Source organism: Dasypus novemcinctus, chromosome X (genome assembly GCF_030445035.2).
Source record: "Dasypus novemcinctus isolate mDasNov1 chromosome X, mDasNov1.1.hap2, whole genome shotgun sequence".
In the NCBI taxonomy this organism is placed as follows: domain Eukaryota; kingdom Metazoa; phylum Chordata; class Mammalia; order Cingulata; family Dasypodidae; genus Dasypus; species Dasypus novemcinctus.
This window is the reverse complement of record NC_080704.1, coordinates 84,181,119-84,201,435: the sequence shown is the minus strand read 5'-3', so window position 1 is coordinate 84,201,435 and position 20,317 is coordinate 84,181,119. Positions and strand designations below refer to the sequence as shown.

The 20,317-nt window shown below is 37.4% G+C and overlaps 1 protein-coding gene across 3 annotated transcripts in view; it reads left to right on the top strand.

The window, feature by feature from the left end:
- The window catches only part of NEXMIF (neurite extension and migration factor), a 331,466-nt gene extending 312,365 nt beyond the window's left edge, over positions 1 to 19,101 (top strand). For 2 of the 3 annotated variants that reach the window (XM_058292233.2, XM_058292234.1), the window contains 3 exons: positions 7,722 to 7,847; positions 8,472 to 12,831; positions 13,404 to 19,101. In XM_058292233.2, coding sequence (XP_058148216.1) covers positions 7,769 to 7,847; positions 8,472 to 12,831; positions 13,404 to 13,497 — 4,533 coding nt within the window. In that variant the 5' untranslated portion in view covers positions 7,722 to 7,768 and the 3' untranslated portion in view covers positions 13,498 to 19,101. Of the gene's footprint in view, positions 1 to 4,108; positions 4,274 to 7,721; positions 7,848 to 8,471; positions 12,832 to 13,403 lie in introns of all 3 variants that reach the window. The other variant, XM_058292235.1, reaches the window with a different exon arrangement.
- The last annotated feature ends 1,216 nt before the right edge of the window (positions 19,102 to 20,317 follow it).

Here is a 20,317-nt window from a genome sequence, read left to right as displayed (position 1 = left end):
CAACTGGGGTGGGGGGGTGGGGATGAAGGGGAGATAAATAAATAAATAAATCTTAAAAAAAAAGAAAAAGCCCACAAAATTTCCTAAAATGCTGATTGGTGAGGAAAAGATAAAGCAAGCACAGAACTGTTTACATTGTAGCTATAAGAAATTATAATCTCTCTTCCAAATAATCTTTATAAATAGCCAAGGTATAAATTAAAATGTAGGGAAATGTGTTTCTTTTTTTTTTTCTTTTGAGGTACCAGGGGCTAGAGATTGAACCCAGGACCTCATATGTGGGAACTTGGCACTCAACCACTGAGCCACATCAGCTTCCCCAAGTTGGTCTTTTCATTTGTTTTGTTTGTTGTTTTTGTTTTGTTTTGTTTTGTTTCAGGAGGCACTGGAAACTGAACCTGCGATCTCTCATGTGGGACGTGGGTGCTCAGCTGCTTAAGCCACATCTACTCCCAGAAAATGTATTTCTTTAGGCTGTCTCATGTAGAGTTGAGATTTGAAAACTCATTAGAAAGGACTAAAGACTTGTCTACTCTAGGTTTAGGGGGATAATAAAGGCCCAAATTATTGATAATCATTAGATTAATATTTGTGATACTTAGTTTTCTGTTTTGAAAAAAATAGGCGATATCTGATGTGACAGTTTGAGATTATTTTATGAATCCCATAAAGAGAAAGATTACATTTGTAAACTTATCTATTCCTCTGGATATGATATCTTCTGATTATATTAGATTCAGCTGAGATGTCTTGATTAAATTATCTGTTAAGATTAGGATTTTGATTCAACCATATCATTAGGGCATGGAGAGTTGAGTCCCCACTCCATTGGTGGGCTGATGTAAGCAGACCCTCACTCAAGAAGATACACAGGACGAGCAAGAGCTCTGTCATTTTTTATCCTGGGGCCCCAGAGAGAGATGAGTCATTCACCTGATAGTTTGTAGTTGATATAGAAAGCCTGGAAAGACATGGGTCCTATGCCAAGAGAGAGAGGAAGCCCTGAAAGACAAGCCCTATGCCAGCCTACAGATGAGTTTGGGAATAAGCAGGGCCCACAGATCCTCAAGAGGAAGAGTAAGCCCAGAAAAGAGAGTCTAGGCAGATATCAGCAAACACCTTGCTTCAACACATGGCAACTGACTTTGTTGAGAAAGCAACCTTGAGTTGGACTCTTTAGGGCCTTGTAACTGTATGCTTTTACCCCAAATAAATACACTTTATAAAAGCCACCTGATTTCTGGTATTTTGCATCAACACCCCTTTGGCAGACCTCTGATAAGGATTTGATTTCCAGGCTATATAAAGAAACCATACAACTCCACAATAAAAGAGCAAGCAATCCAGTTTAGACTTAAATAAACATTTCTCTAAAGAGGAAATATAGATGGCAAAAAAAAAAAAACTCATGAAAAAATGTTCAATATCACTAGCCTTTAGAGAAATGCAAATAAAAACTACAATGAGATATCATCTTACACCTCATAAAATGGCAATTATTGAAAAAAACAGAAAACAGTAAGTGCTGGAGAGGATGTAGAGAAATAGGAACACTCCTTCTTTGTGAGAATGCAGAATGGTGCAGCCTCTGTGGAAGAGAGTTTGGAGGTTTCTCAGGAGGCTAAATATAGAACTGCTGTATGAGTCAGCAATCCTTCTACTTGGAATATATCTAGAAAAACTGAAAACAGTAACATGAACAGACACCTTCCCCCCAGTGTTCATAGCAATGTTATTCACAATTGCTAATAGAAGGAAACAACCGAAGTGTCCATCAACCAATGAATGTATAAACAAAATGTGGTATATGCATATTATGGAATTCTATGCTGCTGTTAAAAGCAAATGAATTTGGGATACATATGATAACATAGATGAACCTTGAGGACATTATGCTAAGTGAAATAAGCTAGACACAAAAGGAAAAATATTGTATGGTCTCTCAGTAATATGAAATAAATACAAAGAATAAACAAATGGAATTAAACCTAGACTTGGGTTACTAAAGAGAGAACGAAGACTGAGAAGGGGTACTGATGCTTAATGTATGTAGAATTTTCAATTAACTTGACCGTAACAGTGTAGGAATGGATAGAGTTAATGGTAGCATATTATAGTGAGTATAACTAACAGGGCTGGATTATAAATGGGATTGTGGTTGAAAGGGGTAGTCTGGGGATATAAAAGTCAATTGAAAGAAAGCTAGAGAATAATCTAGGGACTGAATAACATGGTGAACCCAGAGATGGATAAGAATTGTGGTTAATAATACAAATACAGGAATGTTCTATGAATTAGAGTAAATGTAGGTCACTATTCCAAGGTGATAAGAATATAATGATGCATGGGAAAATTACAATTAATGGACTTTATGGACTATAGTTAACAGCAATATTGTAATATTCTTATATCAATGTCAAAGAAGGTACTATATCAATGCTAAGGGTCAGTAATAGGGGGGCATGGGATTTTTTCTTTCAAACTAAGGAAAATATTCAAAAGTTTACTGGGGTGATGACTGCACAAATCTGTGATGAAAGTGAGAGGCAGTGAGTGTGCACTTTGGATAGAATGTACAAGGCATGGGACTGTATAACACAGTGAACCATGTGGTGGAAGATGAACTATGGTTAATAGTTCAAATATGAGAGTGTTCTCTCATGAAATATAACAAACCATACAACACTGATATTTAATGTTAATAATAGGCCTAGAGTGATTACAACTGAAAGTGGGAGGATTGCATCCAGCATCCATGTGGAATCTGAGCCTCCTCTTGACATAGAGGTGCAATGGACACAACCAATCCAATGTCCACATAGAAGAGGTGGCATTGGAGTGGGAAAAGTGGACATGGTGGCTGATGGGTATGGGGAAAGGCAGGAAGAGATGAGAGGTGGAGGTGTCTTTGGGACATGGAGCTGCCCTGGATGGTGCTTCAGAGGCAATCACCGGACATTGTAAATCCTCACAGGGCCCACTGGATGGAATGGGGGAAAGTATGGGCCATGATGTGGACCATTGACTATGAGGTGCAGAGGTGCCCAAAGATGTACTTACCAAATCCAATGGATGTGTCATGATGATGGGAGGGAGTGTTGCTGGGGGGGGGGGGAGAGGTGGGGTGGGGGGGTGGGGGTTGAATGGGACCTCACATATATATTTTTAATGTAATATTATTACAAAGTCAATTAAAAAAAAGAATAAATAAATTAATAAATAAATAATGGGAAAAAAAATAATAGGGTTATATAGAAAAAAATACCAAGTATGCACCATGAACTATAGTTAGTTGTAATAGTATGATCATGTTCTTTCATAATCTGTAACAAATGTTGCACAACAATGTAAGGTGTTGGTGGAGGGGTGATGTATGGGACTTCTGCACATTATGTATGATTGTTTTGTAAGTTCAAAACTTCTCTAACAAAAAATTATTTTTAAAAATTGAAAATAGAGGCCTACCAGAATAAACCTTATAAGATGATTAAAAGGACAAAATTAGATAACATCTGGAAGTGTATCAAGTTGTTAGAACATTTGTAACAACCGTTAACATCTGTAACTATATCCAGCCTAGCATTTAGTGAAGTTCTCTTCTTCTCCCCTTCCCCGTTAATCAAGCTCCCATACTTCCTCTCCACCTCTTCACCTCTTGCCCAACTGTATTTCCCTTCTATTCTCAACTCTTTTTATTGTGTTTAAGTTTTTATTTTGGAATAACTTTAGACATCCAAGAAGTTACAAAAATAGTAGAGAGTTGACAAATATTTCACAAAAATGCAAGGTGGTGTTGGTGGAGTGATGTATTGGGGCCATGTATGATGATATGCATGTTTGTTTTGTAAGTTCATAACTTGTATTATACACTTATTGTTCATGTATGCTCATGCATGAATGATAAAATACGATAAAATTTTATTTTATTTAAAAAAATAGTACAGAGTTCCTGAATACCCTTCACCCAGGCTTTTCCAATGTTAATACCTCACATAAGCATATTGTAATTATCAAACCCAGGAAATTAAATTTGGTACAATATCACAAACTAAATGATAAACCTTAGAATGTCACTGGTTTATCCACTAATGTCTTTTTTCTGTTCCAGGACTCAATCCAGAACTCCGCATTGCATTTCGCAGTCATGTCTCTTTAGTCTCTTCCAGTTCCTCATCCTTTCCTTGTCTTTTCTAATTAAAGAAGTTGTGAGTTTACAATGCAATCATGCATAAAATACAAGATTCCTGTGCACCACCACCACCACCTTGCACAGGTGTGGAACATTTTTTACTATTGATGATAGCACTTTTTAAATAATTGAACCATTTTTAACAATAGTTATCTTTGTTATAATTAATAAAAAATTGTTAAAATAGTTCTGTCTATCTTCAGTTCCTCACATTAGGTGAATTTTTCCCATATACCACCCTATTATTAACACCTCATATTAGTATCATACATTTGTTATAATTCATAAAAGAACCTTCTTATACTTGTACTATTAACTATAGTCCATTGTCAACAATAGAGTTCACTGTGTGATACAGTCCTATGGTTTTTTAAAAAAATTTTATTCTAGTAATATACATCCTTAAGTTTCTCCTTTTAACCACATTCACCTATTAAATTCAGTGTTGCTGATTATACTCACAATAATGTACTACCATCACCACTACATATTGCCAAACCTTTAGTGTAAGCCTAAATAAAGAATCTGTACAAATTAAGCATCAACTCTACATTTTGTAACCCCAGTGGATCTCCTGGGAACCTATATTCTGGATTCTAACTCTGTGGTTTTGATTATTGTAATTAGTTCATAACAGTGAAGTCATACAATATTTTTCCTTTTGTGTCTCTTTATTTCACTCAACATAATGTCCTCGAGATTCATCTATGTTGTCACATACATCACGACTTTTTCCTTTATACAGCTGAATAATATTCCATTGTATACATATACCACATTTTGTTTTTCCATTCTTCAGTTGATGGACACTTGGTGTTATGGTTAGGCTAATGTGTCAACTCAGCCAGGTAATGATGCTCAGTTGTTTGGTCAAGCAAGCACTGGGTTAATTGTAATACAATGGCACTTCATGGACTTTAATCATCAGTGAGTTAATTGCATATATGGCAGATTACATCTATAATCAACTGAGGAGATTCCCATCAGCAGTGAGTTATGTATCCTTAAATCAGTTGAAAGCCTTAAAAGGAGAAGTGATTTCAGCATTCAGAAAGAGAATCCCCACCTCTACTTCAGATAGCCAGTGTCTCCTGGGGAATTCAATAAGAGCCTTTATCTGCTTCCCTGGCTTGCAGCCTGCCCTACAGAATTTGGACTTGTGTATCCCCACAGTTGTGTGAAACAATTTTGTAAACTCTCATACTATTTACAGATATCTCCTGTCGGTTTTATTTCCCTGTGAACCCTGACTAACACATTTGTGTTGATTCCATCTTTTAGCAATTGTAAATAATGCCACTATGAATATTGGAGGGCAAATACCTGTTTGAGTCCCTGATTTTAATTCTTCTGGGTATATACCTAGTAGTAGGATTGCAAGAATACATGGTAATCCTATATTTAGCTTTCTGAAGAACTGGCAAAGTGTCTTCCATAGTGACTGTACCACTTTAAATTCCAAATAGCAATTAATGAGTGTTCCTATTTTTCTACATCCTCTCCAACACTTGTAGTTTTCTGTTTTTTTAAATATTCTCAACTCTTTAAGATTCCTTTTACTTCAGATCCATAAATCCTGGCCAGATTTTTCCATTAGAGAAGATTAATGATCTTAGGGAAATAACATCTCAGAAAAAAGTTAGAGCAGTACGAATATGTCCCTTGATATAAGTTTCATGTTCTGTCTGACAAGATTGGATGATTCTTAATATTTAAGTGTATTGCTACTGTACATATTTCATGGCAAATTAATTTTTATTAATTTTCAGTATTTGTCTGAGGCAGCTGTTCTTTATTTCATTACTTAATAGGGATGGAAGTTCAAATTGATAACATGTGGAAATGTATTTCAATAGCCATGTTTGGGACAGGGATTGGAAGTAGTAAAGATTGTCCTTTCAAAAAAAAAATTCCTTGTCTCTGGATGAAGAGACTTGGGTCCTCATTTCATAGATTTGGCATTACATTATTTTGTGACCTTGCATATCATAGCCTCTTTGTGTCTTGGTCTTTCTATTGGTAAAAATGGACTTAACCATAGGCAGAAAGGACCAGAAGACACTAAATTGTTGAAATCTACAAATAATTTTTCTGTTTCCAAATCCCTGCCAAGATGGAATTAATGGAGTGGATAAAGATGGTTAAACAATTAGTGAATTTCTATTAAGCACCTTAAAAAAGTAAGATGCACAGAACAATCCATGGTGATAGTATGATTCCATCTGACCCATGGAGTCCTCTCTGCAGCAGAGTCACCCCTGCCAAGATATCGAACTTCGGCATTGCTCTCCCCTCTTCTCCACCTTTTAAATATCTCCAGCCCTTCTTTCTGTAAAAATACAGCAAGTAAGTGTCTGCTCTTTTTCCTGGCACCCATGGTTAAGGGCTTATCTCAAGTCAGGTCTTGTATAAAATGTAATTGTTAAGGAAACCAAGAATCATCAACATTTTTAAAACTGGAAGATTGCCTAATGCATATTTCTTATTTTGTAGATAAGAACATAGGCCCAGATAGGGAAAATATTTTACAAATTGAATAATGTGAGACTGTCTGCTGACTGCTTCTTGTTCCCTTAATGCTGGACCCACCTTTTATAATATATGCATGTATTAGGATAAATCACTCTACAATTGAGGTTCTTGTGATAGCTGCTTTGCTATCTACAGTCTATGCTTTTTAATAAAGGGATGGGTACCTGACTGGAGAGAAGGTTTAGGGAAAGGGGGGTTGGAATAGATGGGGGGTTTATAAATGTTGTAGTGGCCTCAATCTCATATTGCCCTGTGTCTTTCTATCACTTCACATTTACCACCATCCAGGTAAGTAGTCAGGAGATGAGGGAATATGAATATGTATACTCTACCCCAAAAATGTCAGATGATGCTGGGAACTTTCTGAAATTCCAAATCTTCTTTTAGGTACTTTAAAAAATCTTGAGGTGGGCTTGAAGGAATACTTGTCAGAATCAGAGTTTAGGTTAAGAAATTTGAGAAACCAAGGAATTCTCTACTCTTTTATCCTTTTCACTTAAATTTTAAGGGACAAAGAGAAAACCTAAATGTGATGTATGTGTGCGTATTTTCATGAATTGGTTTGTTTTTGAAGAGTTTCTGATCATTCAAAGTGGAAATAAAGTCAATCTACGCACACACATAGAAACATGCCCCTCATCTCAGGTTAGTCTGGACTCTGCTTTGCTTCCTTCCTAATTGAACAGCCATTAGTAGGTTAAATTTGTTAGTATCTGTGGCAAAGTATAAGTTTGCCCTGCTTCCTCAGATTTCAATTTTGAATATTATGGTGACCTTGAGGAATTAGAAGAATCTAGGAAGGTGTGATTGAAGTGTGAGTTTCCAAATTGACTCATATGACAGATATAAACCATGAAACAAAAGAAATAGCAGTAATGAAGCCATTCTGGAAGCAAGTAAATTCCAGTAAGCCTTTCAAGAACCCCCTCTAGCTGAAATAACCTTCAAACATAGAATAAAACAAATTGAATGACTGATTTCATATATTTTAAATGTGCAGGTTGGACAGCATTTGGACTTGGAATGAAACAATAAGAGGTTACATTCATGGATAACCAACAAGATAAGGCTGTTGTTGCCCCAGCCAATGGAGAAAACACTCTGATTGATGGGGTCAATGAAAATGGTAAGGGTATTTAATTACAGTATGTATTATCTCACTTAGTAGTCCTTTGTCCTTTCTATAGATTTTCAGTATCCACAAAGTTTGAGCCCAAGATACCCCTGAGATTGCTGTTAATCCTAATTATTCCACCAAATCTATAATCAGGCTAGAAGGGTCTGCAAAAGGTTACCTAATCCAGCCCCTTTGCCCTCCCGAATCATTTCTGTCAGATGAATACATAAGTTCAGCATTCCTAATGAATTAGAAATATGCTCTGAGCTTCTAGATACAGTAGGATCTTCCAGAATATAGGTCTGAAAGATGAGACTGAGACTTGAAACTCAGAACCATGAATGTCCCATCTGAGCATTTTCCAATTGATCAAGCAGTCCAATTTTTTCATATTTTCTGAGGAGGACTCTTTCTCTGAGGGAAAAGTTGAATTGAAAGAGTTATTAATTTTCACTCATATAAATATTTAATATAATATCAGGACTGTTGTATAGTTTTGTAGTTTCTATTTCTAAAGCCAGTGAAGCTGAGATATTGCTTATAAAGTGTTAGAAATTGATCAAGAACAAGAGTTAATAAGTCTAATCTAAGTGCCTTAATTTTATTCCTGTCATTTGTTTCCCTTTCTTCTAGACTCCGAGGACCAGGATGTGGCCGTAAAGTCATTTGCAGCTCTAGAAGCTGCCGCGCCAATCCAGCCTACATCAGTGGTACAAAAAGAGAACCTGATATATCCTAGGGGTCTCCTGCCTCTGCCTCCTAAGAAGCCCTGTTTTCAAAGTCCTCCTTCTCCTTTGGGCCTGATTGAAGCACCTGAGCATGCTGCTAATAGTAATTCTGTCAATGCTATATCCCTCACATCTGGTGTTGCAAAAGGCCTGAATACATGGTCGCTGCCCAATGAGTGTGAAAAAACTCCATTCGCCATAATGGAGCCTGCAGGCATGTCAGCTCTGAATGGGGACTGCCTCATGCAGCCAAGCCGGACTTGCTTGGGCTGCTTCATGGACTCCAAGGATGCAGTAGATCCTGAGCCAGGGATCAGTCTGAAAGTCAATGATCTAAATAAGGATTATGAAACCTGTGCAGTCTCTGATATAGGTATTCAATGTATTAATGCAGGGGAAAACATGAAATATGGAGAACAGCTGCTCTCAGATCAGCTTCTAGGTTTCCCCCTGCACAAATCAAGGGCAGGAGATAGACGAGAAGCTGAGAAATCTGACATTGACTTGGAGGACCCAGCTCAGAAAAATTATTATGAGGCATTATTGTTGGATAAGTGCAATACAGAAGAGGCTTTGCTTGCAAATTCCAATCAGGATTGGGGATACTTTGAAACTTTCATCAGTGAGAGTAAAATTGAACTGCTCGACCTCTGTTCCAAGAATGAGCTCTCTGTCAACTTATTTTCTGAAGAAGATGTAGATAACTACATGTTTGATGATGATGAGTCAACACTGGGAAGCGATGTCTGCTCACTTAAAATTCGATATGAATCCTTCCAGGACAATGTTCGAGACAAGACCACCCTTTTGATGCAGGAGGATGCCCAGTTCAACTTTTTCCCCAGTGTCTTTACTACCTGCCCCAAGCGGGAGTCTAAGAGCGGGGCCCTGAAGCAGAACAGTGACCTTTCTCAATTTAAGGTCCCAGACATGAGTATCATCTGGGGGGAGGAAGATAAAAACTTGGACAAGAAGAAAGGCAGAGAGGAAGCACAGGAGGACAGAGGTGTAGAGAAAAAAGATGGAACAGAGAATGGAGAAAAATCTACCTTAAATAAACCATGCAATGGGAATGAAGTAGAGGAATCTAATAATTCAAAGCAAGGTCATCTTGCTAATTCCTTGGAGGCATCAGGGAATTTCAGTGATGAAAGTTCCTTCATTGAGGTCTCATATGATGCCATGGGGGAGATCAAGGACTGTAGCCACTATATGGCTCGGGACACTAATTCTGGAAGCTCCTCCTCCCAACAGAACTATGGTCTGCGAGCCAAGAGAAAAGTCAGATACAGTGAAGATTATCTATATGATGTTGACTCACTAGAGGGTGAAAAAGTGAATGAAAGGAAGGAATGGTTGCCAGGTGGTTCCAAAGAGGAAGATGATGATGAATGGTGCCCCAAAAAAAGAAGAAAAGTAACCCGTAAGGAACCCCCTGTTATTATCAAATATATCATCATCAATCGCTTTAAAGGTGAGAAGAACATGCTGGTGAAGTTGGGTAAAGTAGATGCCAGTGAGACAACAGTGAATTTGAGTGAGAATCAGCTCAACAAATATGCTAAGCTGGCCCCCTTGAAGGGTTTCTGGCAGAAGAGGAAAAAGCAGAGAACAATCCGCACAAACTCCATCAAGATACCCTTATGCCCAAAGCAAAGCTTTGAGCCAGGTAGCTTTGAAGTGTCATTCTTACCACCTGCTCGCAAACGAAAATCTAAACTCGGCAACAGGCACAGGATTCAAAGAATCCCATCCATAGAAACTTCAGCAAGTTACAAGCAGGTTTCATTCAGCAGTGATCAAAAGCAAGCTAGTAACCATAGAGAAGATGTACTGAAAGGAACACTGAAGCCAGCAGCTCTGGCTACCCCCATCTGTGCAAATGGTTCATATTTAAATGATGTTACGGGCCCTGAGTCAATGAAAGTCAAAGCCCAAGACACAGATTGTAAGGGTCCAGAGAGGAAAGTGCTCAACAAAATAAAATTTAAAAGTGAAGCTAGATTAAAATCCAAGAAAATCAAAGCTGGGCAAGAAAGCAAGCCAAATACAAAAATGAGCCCTCTCTTGGAAGATCAATCCTCTATGGCTAATTTAAAGACTGAAACTACTCCAGGAACTTCAAACAGTCCCCATCTATCTGAATTTCACGAGGTCAAGGTTGCTAAGAATTCCAATTTCCTACCAACAACCTGCTCTTCTGAAATCCCTCTATCAACTAATGTTGCCACGAATATACCTGTTATCCCTGGAGGGTATCTTCAAACATTGTTAGATGCTTCTGACTTGTCAAATAATACTGGTATCTCATATTTCACCCACCATTCTCCAGAGCACAATGATGGCAGCCTCACTCAAACAGAAAAAACATTTGTAACTCTCCAACCTACCCAGGACTGTGTGCTCTCCTCACCCTCTGAGTCTGAGCTGCAGCAATCACCCCATAACTTCAAAATGGAATCAAGCAACTATGGGAATGTGTGGCCCAACAAGTCTATTTCTGGTCCCCAGGAATTAATGGCTGCAGTCTCAAGGGAGTTAGCTTCAACCCAATCCAGTGAATTTGGAGTCTCCCAAGTAGCCTCAATGGAAAATAACCTCACAACTACATCATATAGTCCAATTTCCCTCAATAGTGGTGGCAGTAGCTGCAACAAAGTCCTATATGCTTCTATAAAAGACACCCAGATCCCGTCTGATGACTCTTATCAATTATGTCATTTTAATAATGGGGAGATCTGCTTTCCTTTCCAGCAAGGCCCAGTCAATATGGATGATAGCCGGCTCTTTGCCTTTGATTCAATGACCCCACTCTCTGTCAACTCAAACAATTATTGCTCTTTAAGCTTGAAGTCCTGTGAAAAGGATGGTGACGATGATATCACAGATGATTTCCTGGCCCATTGCAGCCCCAAGCTGGTGATTCAGCAGAGCATTGATGAGATAACACCACTAAAGGAGTCCACTGACCTCCTGGATATCTCTAACTTCACTCCTGATAAATTCCGTCACTCTTCCCTCTCAGAGATTTCCCCACCTGACACCCCCAGCCTTTCCCCTCAAATTACCAGATGTGAAAGTATCAAGGCACTAGGAACACTGAAAAGATTCCAAGAGAGTGTCCCAGGACCATTGGGCAGCATGGAGAAAATCAAGTGGAACTGTGGTACCCTTTCACAAATAGATGATGGATTTACTTTAGATAGTCATCAGTTTCAGTTCCATATGTTCAATGATGAGGATTCTGTAAGTCTGCTCCAAAAAAGCCCTTGCCTGTCAACATTTAATGAGCCATCTGGTCAAATTAGCACCAATAGCAAAGTGTCAAAATCAAGAAAGAAAAGTTTACCCCTTAAGAGTGGGGCTGTGAACCAAAGCTCTTCTCAGAAAAACTCCAGGAGGAAATCCCCCAAAGCCAACAACAAAGGGGTTGAAAAGCCACCTGGCAAAACCTCCCGCCAGGTTCCCAAGTCATCAAAGAAAGGAAAATACATGACTACAGTCAGTGGAGAGAAAATGCAAATTGGCATTGGCCATGGGGGAGGCCAAATCAACAGTATAGCCTCTACTGGGAAGACATTGGCTGAATGTATCCAACATGGTGGTCCTATAGCCTCTATGAAGATGCCAAATCAGAAGGGACTTTTTGGAGATTGGACTTTGGGGAAGGAAAGCAGCCCAGGTTGGGACAACATAAGCATGGGCACCAATGCCAACAGCCTCCTGGATGATGACCAACGGGAGTTTCAGGAGCCTTCCTATATCTTGTCTAACATTGCCTCTGGTATGGCAGATGTGCAGAGATTCATGATGGCTTCCATAGAGCCCCTTTGGGAACCCATGGAGCACCATGGGGACCCCAACATACTCTACTCCCCTGAGTCCAATAGTCTAAAATTAAAAACCCTCAAAATACTGGCTGGGACACCACAGGAGTCTAAGAAAAAGACCAACAATGGGTCCCCAGGAGCCACTAAGAACCACAAGTCAATCAAGGGTGTGAGCAAAAGCAATGGGAAAGCAGAAGTAGGTGACCCTGGCCATGCAAACATACTTGGTTATAACGAGGACATTCGCTCCACATTCTTTGATAAAAAGTATAGTAACCTGAGCACTTTAGGCAATAATGGACCAACACACAAAAAGTTATATCGTCACAAATCCAGCTCCAAGGCCCTGAGGGATGAGAAGTGTAAGGGAAAGCACATGGAGCGAGAACAGGTCCACAAGGATGAGACTGGGACAGCTTCTTTTGAAAAACTGAGGTAATACTGCACCAAAATGGCAGAGATGATACACCCGTAGCTTTCTCACTACCTACTAAGCCCACTAATATTCATGAAAGCAAAGGTTTGCATGAAAGAAACTGTCCCATTCCCTTCATTTTCAAATTAAAAAGAAAGAAAAGTGCATGAAAATCCCTAAACCTTTAAGCCTCCCAAAACTTGGGAAATTTTGTTTTGACATGACTAGGGATAAGTGCTAACAAGGCTACTTTTTCTGCTTTTCAGTATTAGTTTTCACTTATTAAGAAAATGGTACTAAATGTGCTTTTGAATGAATTTGGAAAGGGAAGAGCTTTGCAGTAAGACAGATTTTGAACAACAGAATTAAAAAGTTATGTAGACAAAAACCAAGATCATCTAAATTAAAAAAAAACATTAGCTGGAGAACAAAATCTCAACGTGTGGCAATTTGGAGTGCTTTCTAGCCTCTATTTGTGTCTTTTACTGCTTCATATGACATCTAATATGATGTAAACAAATTTAGATTGTATGATCCCTTTGTGGACATACACAAAAGCTAAGATGGCATAAATTGTTTGATTTTTCTGCAGGGATTCCGACTACAATCTCCTAAAAGCAGAAACAACATTTTGGGTTTTACCTGTGTTTGAAGAAGAGACTCGAATTTTCCAGAAAGACATTTGATGTTTGTCTTTTATTTCTTTCAAAATACGCCTTGTGGTATGTATGTTGACATGTAAGTGCTTAAAAAAAAGAATTTTTAATTGTGGGAGTAAGTCTTTGGAAGCAAACTTTACTCTGATGTTCTATGTAAAAGACTGAAAAAGTCATGCAGTTGCACAAGTAGTTTATGCACTATTTACCCACAAGGAAAAAAAGGAAAACATTGTGCCAAACTACAACAAGTGACTGTACTGTAAATATTTTTACTTCTTTATCAACATTTGGTTGTATTTGGGGAGTTTGTCCCTGTTGATTTACTAGCATTCCAGTGATTCTTGCTATTAACCACACCCACTTATGTGGATAGCACCTGTAGAACACAGTGGAAAAATATGTTGTGTTATACAATTTACCAAAACTTAAAGGATACTGTTTGAAATGTGCCAAATTTCCTTACCTCATCTCACAGATTCACTCCACCCCACAGTTTAAAGCTTATTAATGAATATAGCATACATACATTATTGTAAAGTTCTAACCTCTACTTTCCTGTATGGAAACAGTTAAACAAGGCACAGTGAAGAATTGTTTGTTCCATTACCTAACGGTTAAAATGTTGGAAAAATCTGAAAGTCACAACAGCTAATTCCATCAGGGACTACTATTATATGCATTTACAGAACCTTTTACAAGGAAACAAAACAGCTGCTTTGAAAGTTTGTTTTCTAAAAACAAAATCTGTAGCTGAAAATTATTTACAGTACAAAGTTATATTGCTGATATTTATATTTCAGTTTTATATATTTTATAATAGTCTGGGATAAATTATAGCTATAAAATTAACACTAATGATAAGTGAAGTACATACTTTGCTTTTATTTAAGTAATTTCCTACATGTCTTATTCCAGTTTTGTCAAAAGTGCACTATATCATTGCTTTAGCATTCTTTTAAGTGTTTAATTTTGCAATGCCAATGTCAATTAAAGAAAATATTAAGACACTTCAGATAAATTTTTTCCTATGAATTAAATACATATAATATCAGATAAGTGGAATAATTTGGGGTAACAATTAATTTGGGCCGTATATGATTAGTCTGAGAATGACTAGTATTTGATGCCACACGCTAAACTTAAATCAAAATTTTTATACAAATTTTAAAAATCTCAATTTTTTATTCAGTCCCCTTTTTTAAAAAAAGTTACAGCTCCAATATTCCTCACTACTAGTATTTTCTCCCCCCCCCCTTTATTTCTTACTTAACTTCTAACATTTGATCTATTTTCCTTGCACAGTTGAAGGCCTATATGTCTGATGACTGATGCATTATGGCACGGAAGAGATAATAGATGTAAGAGCACTTTGTAGATCATAAAGTGCTATACAGATATAGGGGGTTAATATTATTAATGTTGTTGGTTGTTGTTGTTGTTACCCTTACTATTCTTACTAATATTGTTACTAACCTATTAACTTGGGAATATATAGGCTGGGGTGGGAGGGTGGAAAATAAGTGGGGGGAGAGGACTAAAAAGGGAAAGATGTTTCAAAAGGAAAAATTTAAGCAAAATATGGACCTATCTAGTCATTGCCACCTAAATATATTCACAGAGGAGCAACATTTGAAAGCAGTCAGAGAGAAATGGAAGGAAACCTATCATATACATAAGTAAACACACTTCCCACCAGCCTGCCCTTCCACCAATAGGTAGTAAAATGAACAAGCCTGTGTTCTTGACTGTATGTGTTGCCAGCATCATTCTCTTGTGTCCATGGAGATAAGTGGTTGAGGAGCTCTTTTAAGGCCAGTTTATGCCAATTCCTAGGCTTTGACACCATGTGTACCGTGAGTCTTGGAAAATATCTTCGTGAAAAGATGTCAGATGAAACATGTCTCCTGCTCTAGAGCTACCATCCAAAGGGGAAAATAGTCAAACTGAAACACTTTCTTTTATTTCTCTACTCTGATAGCTAGCTATTTTTTACTAAATGCTATGGCTGGTTCCTCGAAACTGCCTTTGTTTTGTTTTGTTTGTTCTGTTTTGCAGCTGAATTTTGGCTAGAATCTCTAACACTATGTATATTTTGATCTCCCAAGACTCCAGACCTCAGAGTCACCTGCTGGCTTACAGAAATGAAGTGCTTTCTATGTAAACAAAGGATAGCAATTAAATAAGAAATAAAGAAAATGTTCCATGAGTACAATGTGTTTTTATAAAAATAAAAGGGTACCAATTTTTCTTAGTATCTGTTCTGCTATGGAGAATGGGGTGGTTATGTGGTCGAAGAACAAAAAACACAATTTCCTTCTTTTCAGAACTTGTTATCACAAGTTCTTTAGAATGGATACTCTCTCAGCTGCTCCTATGGAGCCAGTTAAGGGCCAATTCTAGGGCATGGAACATCCCTTTCTCTGAAGAGAATTGACACTTTAAACCATCTTTTTTATTGGCCTGCAGTATATATTTTTAACATATAAATTATGACTCAAACCCAATCACTTTGTACTGAAACATAACAAGTAACTTTGAAAAATGAGCAATAGGAAAAGGACTGAGGGCAGAAGGTGCTTATTCTCTCGATTACACTTAATATCTCTTAGTGCATTATGTTCAGAGTTCTTCAAATTTTAGGGTTCTGTTAGTCTTTCTCTTATCTCACAATTCTTTTTCGTCCTGTCACAACATAGTAGGCCTGACTTTTTGGAGATCCTTTAATCAACCAGTTGTTTATTGGAGTGAAGACCAATGACTTATATAAAATGGTGCTTTGTACCATTTTATCTCAAGTCAGAAATATTTAATTTTCCTTGGTCTGAAATTTCTGATTTCCACTCCTTTCTATCATCTCCTTTCTGAGAAGCTACTGTCTACTAATCCCTCCCCCATAAGGTCCCATTTAATTGCTACTTTCCTGGAAATGTTATTCTCCCTTATTTTTCTTACTTAATTCAATCCTTAATCTTAGATTTTTTTCTTTTATGATCATATATCCCACATTCAAAAATTGTCAGAATATAAGAACCTTAGCCAAACTGTTTTCTTTCTGAATTTCAGGATAGAGCCTTCCCATTCTTAATTATTTTTAATTGTCATGGCCATTTTCGAAACTAATTTAAACACACACACACAGAACTATATCACATGACTGAGTAAAGTTGGAAATTCCTTTTCCTTAAAGATCTGTAATAGTAGGCCCAATCTCCTTTCTGACCTAGTTAGGTGCTATACTATGTAGAACTGGGTGCTGAAACAGTAGTCCTGACTAAGGGTGTTCAAGATTTTGTGTGTTGTGTTTGGAGCTGTCATAACTGGCTAGAACACAATGGCCTCACCTATGATTCTTCCTCCCAGCTTTTCCTTCTGTCTTCTTTTTGTTACTTTGTGCAGTTATTGTGTTAATGGCCTTATCTTTCCCCACTGTTTTCAAAGCTCTGCCACTACCTTAACCATCACTTCTTCAGCATCATCTTGAAGTCCTTGGTACTAGGTGGGTATTTGTGACAATCTTCACTTTCTCTAACCTTTTTCCTTGCTAGGAAGCATCTGTGGGGGGTAATGTGAGAGGGGTGGGGGTAGCTGTGTGTGTGTGTGCTTGTAAAAGAGAGAAGCATAAAGGATGCTTTGTAAGCTGTAAACAACTCTGGCTAGCATCCTGTGTCCTGTAATGTGAGGTTCTACAATTCTAGTGAATTTCCATTTTAGCTAATTCTAATTAGTACTTACTGCCTAAAGGAGAAAAAAACATATCCAAAGACTTCTTAACAGAGCTTTTCAGTCTGATGTAGATCCCTCATATCAGTTTACAGATATTCTCACAACAGTTCCAAGAATTGAAGAGAACTAAGTTTCTGCACTCAAGAGGAGAATTAAGCACTAGCTAGTCTGAATTAGGGATAGAACTAGAAATGTATTATTGAGGAATTATCTAACTTAAGGGGTTTGGAGTTTTGTTTAGGGATTTTTGATGACTACATATCACTATAAATATATGACCTTTTTTATAAAATGAAACTAATGTCACAATTGTTTCTTTTCTAATCATAAAATTCACTAAGCCTATAGTTAGATTAGACAGTTTAGTACCAAAACCAAGCATTTTAGTAACAAATAGGGATCTTGTCAACACAATGTAGGCCAGGGATTTTGTAAAGATTTCTTGAAGACCTGAATAAGGGAGAAAAAAATTAGTTGAGCTGTTTAACTTGGTAAACACTGTCATCAACTTAAGGGAGGATCCTCGGCCAGCATAGGATTATGTTGATGACAGTACTCAAGCTACCCTTCAAGGCACATTTTTTACTCAGACCATGAAACAGTACCTACAGTCATAAAGCAGATCTGCCATTGCAGTTACATGATACTTGAACTGTACTTTTGATTTCAGTATCACAACTAAGGAGTAAAACATTAGAGAAGGACAATGTAAGAGGCTTAGTACAAAGTTTCAGGTGTGAAGGAGGCTTTTAAAATCAGTATCTGGGTAAATAAGAGATATGAAAAACACTGAAGAAGCACTCATCAACATGAGATGGAAAGGATGAATGTCCATCTAATAGACTCAGGTATTTCTGAGCCTTAAAATGACACCCCATTCAAAAAGAAGAAAGACATTCAAATCATTCTGCTTCTTTGAGAGATGCTTGGTTTTATGGAACGAAAGAAAAGGCTTAAATGAAAACATAGGAGAGGCCTTTTGTTTTTGACTCGCAATGAGGAGGGTAGAAATCTTATAATGCTTTACTGGGATACCTGTAGCATTGACAAGTTTGCTGCCTACAACGTTTTGAATGTACTAGACCTTAATTTGAATTCCCTAGAACTAAATGCACCTCTTTAGCAAGTTACTGATTTATGGTGCTAAAGAAAATGATTATCCCCTTTTTTTCTCCTCCCCCAAACTCCTTAGGCATTTAAGAAAATTTAAAATAAAAACGTTAGAGACCCTTTTTATGAATGTAAACTAAGTCTGTTTGAAACATGACACCGCAACTTTAAAGTGTTAGGAAATTATTTGCCTTTTTTCTTTTAAAGTTAAGCTTTATAAATAATCTGTAGAGTCAATTGAAGTATAAAGCTTAAGGATCTTAAGACGCCTACAAAATCTTGTATATTTTTAAGTGTGCCAATTTGTAACATATTTTGTAAGTGTATATTTTTCTTAGAAAAGTGCTGTGAAGTGTCTGTATGTGAGAATTTTCCTTTTTCTGCACCACTGGGTGCTAATAAAAGGATATTTACTTCAAAGTTTCTGGTTTTAAAAACCACAATACCAAGAAAAAATACACTTTTGTTGGGAATTTTGTAACACAAAACATGTTGTGAAAGAGTGTAGTGACCTTGTGCAAAAGAAAATGAACATTTGTGAGCTTCTTGCTGTTTTATAGATTTTCTTGTAAATTATTCTTGTAACACCTCTGGTTTTGTTGTTCTTGTTGCTAAGGTTTTAAATATTTGTGACTGAGTGTACGGTGAAACTGTCATAATGTTACCCAGTTGAGTTTTGTTATTGTTTATGGAATAAATTAAAAAGGAAAGTTTAAAATGTTGCTTTAGAATCATATGTCACAGAAATCAAACCATTTGTAATTAAATTATGTGTCCCAAATAAAAAGTTATTCATTATCTAGAGTAGTGTTCTTCAAACTGTCTCTGGTAAAGGACCAATTTTTTTCCAATCCGTCACAGACCAGCACTATTATAAAACACAATAAAAATTAATTTCTAAAAAATAAAATAGATACGCAAAATAGAAGTCCACACATACTATACTCAATATGTAAAATTACATTTCAAAACAGACATAATGTAGGTAAAAAGAAAACAATTACAAAAAAACTTTATGCCCTGTTTAAGACAAGTCCACTGATTAATGTCAACTTGCCATAAAAGATTCTAAGCATGTTTTGAATAACACTTTGACTAGGACCAGCAGCATTACCATCATCTGGGAACTTGTTAAGAATGCTGAATTTCAAGGCCTATATCAAATCTACTGAATTAGAACCTGAATTTCAAAAGATCTCTAGGTAATTTCTATTCATGTTAAAGTTTGAGAAGCACTAGGCCAGGGTTTTGTGTAGGGAATTCTTTTTTTTTCTTTTTTTTCTTTATTCATTTTTTACAAAATATTACATTCAAAAAATATGAGGTCCTCATTCACCCCCACCACCCCCACCCCACCACTCCCCCCACAGTAACACTCTCCCCCATCATCATGACACATACATTGCATTTGGTGAGTACATCTCTGGGCATCGCTGCACCCCGTGGCCAATGGTCCACACCATAGCCCGCACTCTCCCACGTTCTATCCAGTGGGCCATGGGAGGACATACAATGATCGGTAATTGTCCCTGCAGCACCACCCAGGACAAGTCCAAGTCCCGAAAATGCCTCCACATCTCATCTCCTCCTTGTGTAGGGAATTCTTTTGCCATTAAAGTTGGGGAGGTATTATTTTTCTGTGTTCAGTCTTCAAAGACCTTGAAACAAATGTCCTTGTTTTGTGGCCCAGATGTATTCTGCAGAAATGCAGTCCTCTCAAAGTTTCAATGCTATTTATTTAAAGTAATAAATGGTGATTTACCTGGTATTCAAAGACATAGGATTTTCCATAATACCCTACAGTTCTTATGTAATTGTACTCAGTACTTCCTCATGGAACCTGTTTCTTTAATCAAGACACTGCCAAGCTCTATCCTCACTGCACTCAATTTTTAAAAATTTGCTATTTCTAAAGAAGCTGGACTTTGCCTTCAAGAACGTGGAACTGTGGTTAACCACACAACAAGGTCACTGTGGCACACCCAAGCCACAGTCACTAGCTTTGTCTTTAATA